At 36.9% G+C, this 13,655-nt stretch overlaps 1 protein-coding gene across 2 annotated transcripts; it reads right to left on the bottom strand.

Moving 5' to 3' along the window:
* Positions 1 to 578: 578 nt before the first annotated feature.
* Positions 579 to 13,437, bottom strand: cop1 (COP1 E3 ubiquitin ligase). Of its 2 annotated transcripts, none has more exons than XM_078935570.1 (20): positions 12,713 to 13,437; positions 12,534 to 12,593; positions 12,147 to 12,244; positions 10,668 to 10,732; positions 10,444 to 10,563; positions 8,916 to 8,984; positions 8,729 to 8,788; positions 8,303 to 8,382; positions 8,094 to 8,151; positions 7,897 to 8,011; positions 7,254 to 7,389; positions 5,210 to 5,353; positions 4,932 to 5,040; positions 4,742 to 4,823; positions 4,552 to 4,668; positions 2,962 to 3,079; positions 2,325 to 2,449; positions 2,086 to 2,246; positions 1,900 to 1,944; positions 579 to 1,618 (listed from the first exon to the last, which is right to left on the bottom strand). In XM_078935570.1, the coding sequence occupies exons 1-20, from the start codon at positions 13,042 to 13,044 to the stop codon at positions 1,601 to 1,603; spliced, it is 2,112 nt and encodes a 703-aa protein (XP_078791696.1). In that variant the 5' UTR covers positions 13,045 to 13,437; the 3' UTR covers positions 579 to 1,600. The 2 variants fall into 2 exon arrangements, with proteins under 2 accessions (XP_078791696.1, XP_011484888.1); XM_011486586.4 differs by having other exon boundaries at positions 8,094 to 8,157.
* Positions 13,438 to 13,655: the final 218 nt, after the last annotated feature.

Genomic DNA, 13,655 nt, shown 5'->3' on the forward strand with positions numbered 1-13,655 from the left:
AAAACAAAAAATATACAGTATTTGGTAATACAGCTCTGGCATTCTAATAGGCTTTCAATATCTTTTTAAATATAGTACTTGACATCTAGAAATAAAATCGGCCTTCTTCTTGCTTGCTTTTAGGAGCATAATTATATGTATTTATCATTTTGGGTAATACTTAGTCCCTAGTTTTAACAACAGTAGATTTTTTTTCCTTTTATGAATTGATAATGCATTTTACTGAAATTATTTTCAGCATTGTGGTAAAGGTTTCAATTAAACATTTTATTATTCGTGTTCTTAACGGTGAGTCAGGTCTGTTGGAAATTCTGTATATTCCCGTTTTAATTATTTGTTCTGTGTACTGTTAATATTCTCATTCAGGTAAGTAGCTCTGTGGCCAGGAACAAATTTCCTCTCTGAGGACAAAGTTTACCTCACCTTAGTACAATTACGTATGTGCTAACCTCAACTTTTTATCTTAGATTTCCTCATTTGTACTAAAAAAAAAAAGCTGGTTTGTCATATTTTCCAAGCAACCTATTGCATTGTAATTAAAGAGAATATCAAAGACTTTCAAAAAGCACACATACCAAAATGTTTTAAATAATTTATTGTTAGGCAAATACAAAACACCTCTCTTATTCATCAATCATAAAATTGGCAGATCCTGGTGGCTTCTTCAATCCTTCCATTATTCTTTTTTTACATGTCCTTGTGGAACTCCACAAAAACTGGTAGCGGCGCCCAAAATGCAATGATACTCAGTTCATGCCTGCAGTTGTGCATTAAAAACAAAATAAAAAGAAACATCCCAGTGCTACTTTGAAAGAACTTCATCTGAGGCTTTGTGGTTATCAGTTTACAACAGTCCTAATCCATCAAAAAGTCCAGTTCCACTAACTGCAGGTTGAATCAAGCAACAATAGCTGTGGTTATAGAAACAAACACGTGGAGTATCATTTTGTTCTGAGAAAAAGATACGCTGAGATGCTACGTTGCTTTTGCCAGAAAAACTGCTGTACACTTGACAAAATGAAATTCAAGTCACCTTTATTAAAAAAAAAAAAAAAAACCCTGCTGTCTCCCAATCTGGAAAAACAAACAAAATATACAACAAAAAGAACAACACAAATAGGGAATAAACTGGACAGCTGACAGAGGGGGAATTTAAGTTTGCATGTTTTGTTTTGTGCTTTGGCCTTTAAAAGACAAAATGCAGGAGGTTGCATTTATCTGAATTGCCTTTGACAGAAATGGTTAAAGAGTTAAAAAGTCAAAAGTAAAAAAATAATAAGATTTGGTATAAAACCAGAGAGAGGTGTTGTATTGTGGCTGACAAACTGTGACGGATTAGGAACAAAACCGCTTTCCTCTGTTTTGTGCCCCAGCTTGGTTCTTTAACGGTAAAGCTCAAACGCCGGCACATCTCCGCCTGCTGTACTGGTGCCACGGGCCGACATTTGTCTGATGTCACACGCACACAAAGCTCAGTGAAATAACAGATGGATTCCGTTTCTTTTTGCTCCTCCGTTGATCAGCAGGCGATCTCCCCATTCACGGCTGACCCCTGCCCCCCTAAAGATAGAGGTCATGATAGCCCAAGCCTGGCAGGAATTCAGACAAGTTCAAGAACCTGTCAGGGAGGAATAGATACAGACATTTAGATGTTTTAAAGACATTTTTTTCTTTATTAAGCAATTTTTTGACAAACCACTCCCCCTCCCCCCCCCCCCCCCCCCCAAATAATTGCAATTGTATTTTTTTTCCTGGTAAATTCTCATTAAATGGGAGGAATTATGCACTGATACTGGAATAATAAAAAAAAACTCAAACAGATGTTTTTAAGAGCTGTAAACATTTAACGGTACTATTAAAAAGAAAACATCTTTTTTGTATATTTTTTAAAACACCAACCTTGATAGTTCCTTGACTGTTCGCAGCAATGAGAACATTTGACTCCTAAAAGCAAATCATTTTGAATAAATCAGAGGTATTTTATGTAAATGAAAGCCTTGTTTAAAATATTGACAAAAGCCTTAAAGTATTGCTTACAATGGCAGAATTGAAAAAAGTATAGTTGACCAGTGAAGTGACACTTACTCCATCAGGCAGGGCTCTCCAGCAGACGGCACTCACAAACTCATTGGTGTCATCTTCTTTCTTGTCTTTGTCCAAAACACTCTTCACCGTGTCGAACTTGAATGTTAACAGTGTTTTGGAAAGTCCTTTGTAATACAGGTACAGGGAGTTGTTCTCACTTCCTAAAATGGACATAAAAACACTTTATATTAATGGCTAGTCTTTAAACATCAGCGTCAACGTTTCAAATGAACGTATACCACAGGCAACATAGTCTCCATTTGACGCCAGTCCAACAAAGTTCTTCTCGTTGATGTGACCCTTAAAGGAGCGCAGGCAGTGAGGTTTGTTGACGTTCCAAAGCTTCAGCTGGCTGTCCGTCGAACTATGAACACAGAACATGTACTCTTTATATGTGTGTGCACAAATCCTTCTTTATCCTATTTTTTTAGTTTTGGTTATTAAGTAGTTTCTTTACAGTTTTAAAAGCATTGTTTGAGAAGTCTAAATATGCAAGAAAGCTGCTAAAAATATGAAAGCGTATTTTAATCAATTTAGCTTCTGTGAAAGAAATAAACTTAGCGGCTCTCGTTTAAAGCTTTAAAATGTGTTTTTCTCACCTCTGTTCATGTGTTATATAGGATTATATAGGAACCAGACTAAATGTTAAATATTTGTTGATCTGTTTTGCCACTAGCACAGGATGATCTCTATTAATTGTATTATTAACATAAAAGTTTTAAAATTAATAAAATTAAAGTCCTTAATAGAAAACGTTAAGCAGTAAGACGTTGTCTGTCATTGCATTTTTAAAATATACTAAAATATTTAACATTTAAAAACAAATACACGATTACTTAAAACATTAAAGATGGAAGCAAAGGTAAACAGACTTACGCAGAAACGATTTCTTCCCCATTTACAAACTTAGCGTAGGACACGGCCTTCCTGTGGCCTTTGAAAACCATGATTGGCTGCTTAGTGTTGCGGAGATCGTAGTAGTGGACACAGTGGTCTGCGGACAAAAGAGATAAATTTCACAAAATGTTCAAATTGGGCCAGAAAATGATGAAGCACAACTGTTGTTGCTTTCTGTCAATAAAAACATGATGGTATTAAACCACAAACATTACATTTTTTCCTGATCTGCAACTCTGTGGTTAGTTTTGGTACTAAAAAAAGAAAATTATTTTAGTCTTTTATTTTCCAATCTCCTAGCTGCACTCCGAACGTAAACCAAGAATGAAAACTTACAGCAAAGTACCACACAGTTTCTGCTCAGAGTTAGAATACTTACACGAATACCCCTATAATAAAATATCTATGATCATTCATAGATATTCTTCTGTCAGGACATAATAAAGTTCTTTTGGATTGTTCAGGATTAATTGTCTTTCAAACAAACAAAAAGAAAAACAGTTGAGATGTGATGCTGAATAAAATAAAAGAAATACAATATTATATAGCAATGACAGAAAACATTTTTAATGCTCCTTAACTGAGGAAAAACCTTGAATATGTTAGCGTGACACTACATTGTCCCTTTACTTTCTAAAAAGAATAAAACACTGTTTGTATCCAGTTCTGTTAAAAGGAGTTAGGCTCTCTCTCTCTTTGTTTAAAATCAATTTGTATTTTGTATCTAAATAGCCGAAATTGCAAAATCTTAAGCGAGAGCAACAGTTCTCTTTTCTTTCTAAAAGCTTGTCTGTTTTGACTTTTTTTATATATAAATTCCACCTACATTATGCAACATTTTCAGGGGTTAAAAAAAAGTGCTTTTTGTTGTGAAAAATTAGAAGTAAAAAAAAAAAACAACTTAAGAAATTACCTCTAGAATTTCTTTACAGAGCAAAAATCAAACTATGAAAAAGATCTGGTAGAAGAATGCACTAAAATTGACTTAAAAAGTCTCCAAAGACATTTTTAAAGAATTATTATAATTCCTGAATGACGAGAGTTTAGTGCCCATAGAATTCTGAAATGTAATATTTTATGGTTACCAACCAAAGAAATTCAGAAATGCAGCCGATGACAATCATACCTCCCTACCCAACTTTGACTGAAGAACATATGAAAATTATATCATTTTATTTTTAACAAAATCTTTAATTTTATAGAGTACAAGCATTTCAGAAGAGAAACTAGACCCCCAAAATACTTGTGATAAAAGTGAGTGGTTTATAATTTGAGTTGGGGTTGTTGAAGGTAATTTGAACGATTCCACTTTTACAGTTTTTTAATTAATTTAGTAATATTATATTGACGACAAAAGCTGTTAAGGATTTTGCCAAACGCTTTATTCAATAAGCACACAACATGAACCAAAATAAGAGCAGAGTTTAGTTCCTTCTTGCAGAATACAGAAACAGAATAACTAAAGTAGATGTGGGAAGATATTTCAATTAATATAACCTCTTAACAAATGCAGAAAAACACTAAACCAACTGAAAAATAAGCAGATAAAGTGAGGATTGAAGAAATTACCTGCACAGCCGAATGCCAGATGATACCTGGATGTTGGGCTAAATTTAACGCAGCATACGTTAGCTTTAGCCTCGATGCTCGCTACTGAGTTGTCCAGATTGGTTGACCACAGCTTTACTGAAAAAGAATGTTGGAAATCTCTAACACGATTGATGAGGATGACGTGTTCAGACGAGGGCCAAATCTTTACCTTTAGCATCATCAGAGCCGGAAGCTAAAAGTTTGGGGTCCATCAGATTAAAGTCGACACTCCAACACCTTTTTTCATGTTCCTGAAAAGAACAACAGTGGAGGGTGTCACTGCAGATTAGGCTAATCAGTCAGAAGATAAAAGGATATGAACAGTTTTATCACAACACTTTCAACTCTAGTCATCACACCTGGTAGACTTTGGACCGCTGGCCGGTGAATCCATCCCACAGAATGACGGTTCCCTCATAATCGCTGCTAGCCAGAAGGTTCTTATGATAACTACTCCAGCTGATGCAGCTGCAATGAAGAAACAGATCTTCAAATGTAGATTCTTGTCAACCAAAGCTGGCAGAAATTTTTTTTTTTCCTGTTCATATGTGCATATCTGAAATTCTTTTTTTTTTTTCATTCATGGAGCACAGTTTTAAGCAAAACCTAGTCTCTGTCGAGGAATGAATTCCTTTACCTGATTTTGGAATTGCAGGTCATTTCGTTCACAGGATAGTGGATGTCCACGGCATCCTGGATCACGGTGCCGTACTCAAACACCTTGATCTTCTTGGTCACACCAGCAATGGCAAAGTAGTCACAGTCACGGTCAAACTCGATACTGAAACACACGCGAAGATGGAGTCAGTGATCAGACTTCTCCCTCATTTTAGGTACGGTAATCGTTTCCTACGACAACAAAATCGGAATTTTGGCTTTAACCCTTCAACTCCAGCACGTTAGTGCCAGTGTTTCAATTCTTTCTATTACAGTAATATATAAATAATAATAATTAATCATTTTAATTTATTTATTCCACAATGGGGAAATTCTTTCTCCGCATTTGACCCATTCCCTGTGGTGGCGGTGGGCTGTGGGCTGGCCGCGCCCGGGGGGCGACAGCTGGCTGGGAGGAGCGGGGATCGATCCTCCAGCCCTTCGGTTGTTGGACGACCTGCTCTACCCCTTGAGCTAAACTGCCGTCCTATATTTTTTATATATATATATATATATATATATATATATATATATATATATATATATATATATATATATATATATATATATATATATATATATATATCTATAGATATATATATATATATATCTCTATAGATATATATATATATATCTCTATAGATATATATATATATATATATCTATAGATAGATATCGATAGATAGATAGATATCTATATATATATATATATCTATAGATAGATATCGATAGATAGATAGATATCTATATATCTATATATATCTATATATCTATATATATATATCTATATATCTATATATCTATATCTATATATCTATATATATATCTATATATATATATATATATATATATATATATATATATATATATAGATATATAGATATCTATCTATCTATCTATCGATATCTATCTATAGATATCTATCTATCTATCGATATCTATCTATCTATCTATCGATATCTATCTATCTATCTATCTATCTCTCTCTCTCTCTATATATATATATATATATATATATAGATATATATATATATAGATTTATATAGATATATATCTATATATATATAGATATATATCTATATAAATATATATATTGGAGAAGATAGCTTTGCTGTGTGTATTATTCTTTTTGTAGTAATACATAATTTGAACAGACAAAGCGTTTCATTATGGATACAGAAAGCATTGACAGTCACGTTTCATGCTCTGCTGTAAAAATGGGGGGACCATGACATTCCTAAAGCGCGGGTGGGTTAACCAAGGCTGAGCCAACGGCGGCCCCTGCTCCGTGCTTAAAGACACTGCTGCCTGAGTGGGCTTGAACCGCGGGCCCGGCAGCAGGCGCCGTGGCAGGACGGCTGGGTCAGACGGGGCTACGCTTCTAATCGAGGAGGCACGCAAACAGGGACAGGTTTAGAAACCCTCCTGCGGGCCGCGGGGGTCCTCCCCAGGAAACCAGGGCTTTGCCGGCCCCGCTGTGTGTCGGGTTTCTCAGAGAAAGAAGAAAAAAAGTAAAAAGAAGCTCAGTGTTTTTAAACACAGTGACATATGTTCAGAGGATGTTCAATTGGCCGTTCTGCATGCCAATCAAGGGGCGTATTTCACGCCGAGGATGATGATTTTCTGACAGATTTTTAAAAATACATTTATCTTTGATGGCTTACCATCACATCGCAATCGACTGTTCAATCGTGATCGATGTTACGAGCACCCCTGCTTTCACTCTTCAACTGTTTACAGAGTTAACGCAAGTTAAGTGGATTACAAGTGCAGCGGAGAAAAAGCAGCTTTGCGCCGACGTGCAACACTTCACAGTAATGAACTCCTTCAGCGATCAACAAAAATCAGCTGTTTCCCGTTGATCGCGTAAATAGTCCAAGAGTTACGGTATATCAAATAACGTGTTATTTAGGTGTCACCAGCAACATCTCTGGTGTTAAAGGGTCAATATTACAATTTTCCCCCAAATAAGATTCTATAAATCCTGAGAGTAAAGTACAAGCTTAGTATTTGGTCTTTTGTACCTGGAGACAATGCTGGAGCCATTATAGAGGTCGCTGGCATAGGACAGTGTGGCCAGTGGCCGCACAGTGTTGTAGCGTGTGAATTTGGACAAACACTCCATGAAGTCATCCAGTTGGTTTAAGGTCCTACCCTCATCTGAAGACAGGACAAAAAATGTCAGCGGAAAAAACCCAAACAGTGAGCAAAACAACAGAAACCTTGGCCGAATCAGAATTCTTCCTCTGCGGCTTCTCCCTACCCCTAAATTTAGCCCTCCAAACGGAGAGTTATGGAAAAATGGGGTTACTACATTACTACCACTCGATGACGTCATCAATAGTCGCCGGTCAGCTACGGCCAGCGCCCAGAAATTGACATGGTTTTGTTTTTTTACTTTAAAAAGGTCATGCTAAAACAAAAAGTCATTAATTACACTTAAATGTTAACGTCTAACACGGAACTACCTCAGATTGCGACAACCCTACGCCTCCAAGTGCCTCTACAATTGGAAGGGTAATGGAAGAATAGGGATTAAATCCTTATTTCAACCCTAAATCTTACTGATACTTTATGTGACATTAGAAACTACATGAAATTATCCCAAAATAATTTTGTTTTCTCTATTAAAAAATACAGTTTCCTTTGCTGCATAAATAAATGCACCTGTGATGCGTGACATTTTGCTTGAGAAGTAGCATTGCTCAAGATCATCAAAATGAGCCGTCAGTCTCTTCCTCCTCGACGCTAACGTGCTGTTGTACCACGTCTGTCGTTTTCCCTAGACAAACAATTAAAAGAATACAGCTCAGGAAATTTTTATTCTGCAATAAACAATCAACATTTTTAGGCAAAGTTCATACCTGGGTGCTTCCACCAAATCCTGGAGGCTGCGTGTAATCTGCAGGCTCAATGATGCTACTACAACTACACAGGAGAAAAAAAAACACACACAAAATGTTTTCATCACACGTCAACATCCAAAAATAGGAGGACACTTTTGTAAAGAATGATGCCAAAGGTTTTTTTCTGTATTGACTTCCTTTTGGATAGGATTTTTAGGTTTCGGTACCTTGGACCTGGAGAGGGCGTCTCGACGTTTGGCACCGTACACTCTGCTTCCATCACTGGGGAGTGAAGTCCGCTCATTTCCTGTACATGTTGAAATAAAAAATAAAAACGGTTAGACTGCTGTTTGTTTCTGTTGTTAGGAGAAACGGATTGGTTTATATTTGATATGGAGCCTAAGGACAACTTCAGTCGTATCAAAGAAAATGCCTGTGCTTGGCAAGTGTTTTCAAATTTGAAATAGTCCGAAATAAAATTGAGGTTTTTTTCTTAATATATGTCCTCCATCATTAGATAGATGCTACAAGAACATTTTAAAAGCGCCCAAATTTCATTTTTTAATCAAAATGGGTCTTTCTTCCTGGTACTGGTTTGACTCCAGGAAGCAGTGGGAATGGCAGGTTTGGAAAAAGGAACCTAGAGAACGTACCTCGACACGCTTAATGTCCTCTTCAAGGAAGTTGAGCTCTTTCTGAAGTTGGTCTAATTGCTGTTGTTTAAGACGAAAACACAAATAAAATGATTTCAGGTTAACTTTCATGAATAAACATCTAAAAAACTTTCTTCTTTTTTCTATTTTATCACCATAAATTGCTTCTGTAACAACATCTCTGTACCTCTTTTTTATTTTTCCGAGCTTCTTTAAGGAACTCCATGAGGATCTGTCGTTGGGCTGCTTGTGATTCCTAATGCAGATAAACACAACCACCAAAAATTAAAACAACAATAAAAGTACATTAACTAATCACAATTATTCTTCTTTGACATTGGAAAAGAATTGTCAACACCAAAAACATAGCAAAAATGGAACAAATTTAGCTTTGTTTTTTTTGTTTTTTATGTTTAGCAAGATTCAATGGGACATTTTAAAAGAAAAAAAAGAACTTCTGAGTTTAGATCATTAAAAAAAAGAGTGCAGCTTCAGTTTGAAGATATGCTACTCAGTGAGACATTCATTTTTTAAAGGCTTGTTTCAAAACGGAGAAGGATAACAGGGGAATTTACTGGAATTTGTTGTGCCCTGTAGGTGGGTGGCACACAGCTACAACAAAGTCCTTAATTCTTTGGATCCACAGGGGAGTGGATCCGGGGTGGTTCACAACCCGCATTGTCAAGTTACAAAAAGCATAAATATGGTGGAAACATTTACACGACATTACAGAGAACTGGAGAAATAATTTAAAGGTTATTAAACTAAATCCAATCAAACATTTAGGGAGTTGATTTTATTTCCTCGAAGAGACATTTTTAGGGAAAAAGGCACATTCAAGTACCAAAAAATAAATGTTTTTTTTAAAGTTTAAACAAAAGAAACAAATGCAATTTATTAGCAGCTTAAGATTTTGTAACTTGTTGCGGCTCTTAAGCAATGCTGATGCTGCAGATGAGAAGTCAACAAGATTAAGCTGCGGCTTCGACTTCCCCTTTTTACAAACTGACCAAATAAAAAGCGGATATGCCGGGTTTCCATTAATCGCTGATCCTTCACACGTCGTCTGTGTCTACAAACAGCCAGCGATAACAATCGTCTCAGCTTCATCTGCCGTTAGTTTCAAGACAACCCTTGGAAATGACATTTAAAATATTTCTATCTGCCGTTGTATACTTTCACTTCCTAGAAGTATTGTTAAGCTCACGGTGTACATATACTCTTACTGGAAGGAGAAAGCTCAAACTGAATCTCATTTAACAGGAATGCTTGAATAAAGAAATACATAAATAAACATTTTCAAGGGTAATATTCAAACATCACATCAGTTTTTGACTTTTTAATGCAAATTTCTTACTCCGCTACTGGACCAACGGGATCAATCTCCATCATACCTTAACCGTCTAAAAAAAGTTATTCCGAAGACAAACAATATTCAAAGATATTTTTTACTTACCTAAACTTGTACTTTTATTTTCTTTAACATATTGGGCTCAATAGTTTTAAGATGTGCAAACATACTTTTACTTTGGAATCACTTTATAGAAGATATTCATATGTAACCGCATTAATCTACTTGCATCATGTATGATGAACCCAATCCTTACGTGGCTGCTTTTCTTTGTAATTTCTTTTCTGAACTTTGCCTTTTACCAAAGTGTTACCATGAATGGAGAAGCAAAGAACCTTAAAACCACAGAAACAGAAACACTTACAGCTTCCAGCTGCTTTTTCTTCTGAACCAAAAGCTCCAACATCAGATTGACATTTGCCAGATCCAGGTTTTCCTGATCAGGACTCAAAACATCCTGGAAGACCTGCCACCGAGAACCGTTCTACCATGTGGACGACAACGCAGAAACACAGAGAAGTCACTGGCAGGTTGGAAAATACCAGAAAAACAAAAACAGAAATAAAGGCATTTATGAAATGTACTTACAGGATGGTCTAATTTTAGCCTCTTCTCCTCTGATCTTTGCTTGTGTTTAAGGATCAGCTCGTTTACTAGAGTAAAGGGTTGGGATAGGTAAGAACACAGCAAACACAGCAAAGTGTGTCAAGGATGTTCAAAGTGAACACTGTGAACTTCACCTATGAATCGGACATCATTTGATCTAATTAGATAACAACCAGGGATGTCACAATTCTCGATCAAAAACTATGTTACACCATTAAACCAAAGGAACGAGAATCGTTGCATCTCTACTGTAAACCAGTATGTTAAAGTTCAAAGTTGGGCTTAAATTTAAAGTCCCACTCCAGTGAAAATCATGCTTTTGGTGTTCATTTTCCTCATGAATGGAGGATATTCCTAACTAAAAATGAAGCATTTCCCAATATGTCTTTATTCTTTAAATCGTTGAGATTTAGGAGCAGAAAAAAACGTTCCCATTTGAAAAAGCTTGTAGTTATAATGTCAAAATCTTCAATCGATGGGCCCAAAGCTCCTTACTCTGCTCCTTTCTGATGAACGAACTGGTAAATGACTAAATCCATGTACAGATGTGTCTTTGCCTCTTCTGAGCTGGCATCTGGCTCAAAACTGTACGCTAGCTTACTGCTGTGAGCTAGCGGGAGAATTTGTAAAGAAAAGCCTGAAGGGAAGTGTTGCAGCTTACACCAGGCCAACGGTCCCGCCCACAACTAGGAGGCAGATTTCTGATGAACTACTGCAGTTCTGCAGAAACTATGTCCTAGAAAACGACAGTTTTTTGTGTGGCTAAAACGGCATAATCGTAATTAAAAGACGATTTTACACGGCATCAAAAGATGATTGAAGTGGGACTTTTGCATAATCATGGGGAGAGAGAATCATTGTATCCCTACTGTATACCAGTTTATTTATGTGATAAATTTAAGAAGAATTTTGAATGTAATGTTTTCTTAGATTAGCCTGGAGTTAGTTTGAGTTTGATAATTTTTTTTAGCAAATTAAAAAGACAGCTTTTTTTAGTATTATTAGTTTTTTGTTGTCAGTTTGTAATACACAAATTATACATTGAACCGAAACAAAACTGTGATCCAAAATTGCAGTTTGAGCCCAATCATTGGTTAAGTGAATCAACGCATTCCTAATAACCACCAATAATTGAGAGATCCATTAATCCACCCATCCTTTTTTTTAACCCACTGTATCCCTTTCGGGGTCACGGGGTGGCTGGAGCATGTCCTGGCTACTGTTGGGCCAAGTTTGCCATACAATCAGCCCAACACACATGCACACCAATGGACAATTAAGAGAGTAACCAATGTAGCCTAAAACCTATGACGCATGTTTATGGACTGTGGGAGGAAGCCGGAGAAAACCCACACGTGCACGGGGAGAACATGCAAACTCAACACAAAAAAGTTTCGAAAAACAAGTCTTCAAACAGACTTCAACAGGTGGTGAAGCGCAACACCAACTCACAATACCCACCTAAAAAGTTTGGGAACAGCTGATCCACATTATCAACAATATAGTTACACTTGGGACATCTGTTGCTGTCTTCCAAGCTCTGGCGGATACACTTGTAACTGCAAGAGGGGTAAAAAGCAAAAGAGGAATACTTGAAAACATTCCCCAACTGTGCAACAAACTTCAAGCAATAAAACTATCAAAGTAGTATTTTGGTTGCAGCTGACAAATTTAAATTTGTAGTGCTGTAAATATGTGAGGGGGAGTTGATTAATTTTTTTGTCTTCCAAAACATAAAACTAGAATGTTTAACATTTTGAAAATATTTCCTTTTTACACAGCTATCTTGATCAGCAAGTTCAACACACTGACTGACAAACTGTCCATTCATGTACAATGAACCCTTACCAGAAACTGTGTCCACACTTGGTCATGTGCGCCTCCTCTATCATTTCGAAGCAAATGGGACTGAAATTGTTTTGACAGAAAAACCATGTAAAACATTTGGACATCAACATTTCAAAATCCACCGTTTGGAGTGGGAATCTTAAAGCACAGTTTGAAATAATTCCTGGAAAAAAACTAACCAGACAAAATCGTTGCTTTTATCTTCATAAGAATTCAAGAGGCCGTTGTATAAGGGTGCCTGGTGAAGGGATTTCCTTCTGTTGCCTGAGGACGCAGAGGGTCTGTTGAGGGAAGCAAAGCCGCCCCGGGACGACGGTACAGTGGCCAGAGAGGGCACAGACGAGCCCCCCTCTCCGGCTGCGGGCAGAGTCCGGGAGGGCACAACATTTCCAGAATTGTTCCCATTGCTTGTTACGGCGTTGCTCGCATTGCCGCTGCTGCTATTGCTGGTGCTGGGTACTGAACTCGCGCCACCACCGCCGCCTTGTTGTTGCGTCCGACTGCTTGACATGATGCAACAAAAAACTCATCCAAAAACTCGCTGCACTTCAAAGCATCCAGAGCGCTGCTTATTCGCTCCTTCAGATTTGCAAGCTAGCTGGCTTGCTTATCATGCGCTAGCATCCTCGGTGGAAGGAACAGCGTCAAAAACATATAGTGTGATTAAACTTGTCCGTCGGTGGGTACCTAGCACTTATCACCGGCAACGTTTTATAAAGTCGCTTGATTATAAGGTGTGAAAAAAAAGAGGCAATAAAGAAAACTGGGATTAAAATAACTTCAAACTGCGTTGTCCAGGAGATTAGCCGGTTGGCGACTGTTAGCAGCAGAGAGTGATCCGCTGGGCTTCTTCTACCACCCAGATGCGTATTGTGCTCTGGTGTTTCGCACCTTCACTGCCCCCTAGCGGAGGGGCGGTTCATAGACATATATTACATCTGTTAAAAACCTTAAAACGCACATATTATTAATAATAATATTGTGTTAACCAAGAGTCAAAAACAATAAAAATAATAATAAATAAAAATACCAATTATCAGACTATTAATTTGTGCTTTTATTAGTGGGAATAAATGACAATTTCTAATAATATAGATGATTATTTTCATTAAAAGAATGATA

This window comes from Oryzias latipes, chromosome 17 (assembly GCF_053564925.1).
Source record: "Oryzias latipes strain Hd-rR chromosome 17, Olatipes_Hd-rR_3.1".
NCBI classification, from domain to species: domain Eukaryota; kingdom Metazoa; phylum Chordata; class Actinopteri; order Beloniformes; family Adrianichthyidae; genus Oryzias; species Oryzias latipes.

Coding starts and splice junctions, on each gene's coding strand:
- cop1 (XM_011486586.4), bottom strand. CDS start 13,044: ATGTCAAGCAGTCGGACGCAACAACAAGGCGGCGGTGGTGGCGCGAGT. Junction 4,824..4,931: donor AGCGGTCCAAAGTCTACCAG/GTGTGATGACTA, acceptor TGTTCTTTTCAG/GAACATGAAAAAAGGTGTTG. Junction 2,247..2,324: donor TGGAGACTATGTTGCCTGTG/GTATACGTTCAT, acceptor TGTCCATTTTAG/GAAGTGAGAACAACTCCCTG.